A 612-nucleotide genomic window follows, 5' to 3' on the forward strand; every position below is an offset into this window, starting at 1 on the left:
GGTGGAGCAGCAGCCCGCAGCTGGACGGCCACCGGTGGCCATCACTCAATCCACCGCCCCCTTCGCCGCATGAGCGATGACCCAGCCTTCAGACCAGCAGGCGTAAAATGTTTGTCGACAAGGAAAATGAGGAAAAAGAACAATTTTTTCTCAAGGCCGATCTTGATTGCCCCATCTCGAGACTGCGCAGAAGAACATAAAATGGAGGCCGAAGTACCGCCGAATGAGACGCTCTATGTCAACAACTTGAACGAGAAAGTGAAGCGAGATGGTGCGAGTCCTTATTTACCCTTAATTCTGTCCATTCGCGAATAATTGACGCACGAAATGTTTATCTGATCATCATCCTCCCGCATTGGACCAACAATTGGTGCAGAGTTGCGAAAGGCTCTCTATGGGCTGTTCTCGCAGTACGGCACAGTGCTCGACATTGTGGCTCAGAAGTCGCTCAAGCTGCGCGGTCAGGCCTTCGTGATCTTCCGCGACATCGGTTCAGCCTCTACCGCCCTCAAGGCCCTCCAATCCTTTGCCTTCTACGATAAGCCCATGGTGCGTGACCCCCCCCCCCGCAGATCCCATCCAGCCGATTTTATTACGGCTACACGACGATTG

The 612-nt window shown here is 53.4% G+C and overlaps 1 protein-coding gene across 1 annotated transcript; it reads left to right on the top strand.

Annotated features, from left to right (window-relative positions):
- Positions 1-201: 201 nt before the first annotated feature.
- ACA1_334430 (SNF, putative) lies at positions 202-557 on the top strand (the record flags this gene model as incomplete). The annotated part of the gene is made up of 3 exons (XM_004336329.1): positions 202-271; positions 377-490; positions 544-557. The coding sequence occupies 3 exons, from the start codon at positions 202-204 to the stop codon at positions 555-557; spliced, it is 198 nt and encodes a 65-aa protein (XP_004336377.1).
- Between the last annotated feature and the right edge of the window lie 55 nt (positions 558-612).

The sequence above is a fragment of the Acanthamoeba castellanii genome (assembly GCF_000313135.1).
Source record: "Acanthamoeba castellanii str. Neff unplaced genomic scaffold scf7180000084585, whole genome shotgun sequence".
NCBI classification, from domain to species: Eukaryota; Discosea; order Longamoebia; family Acanthamoebidae; genus Acanthamoeba; species Acanthamoeba castellanii.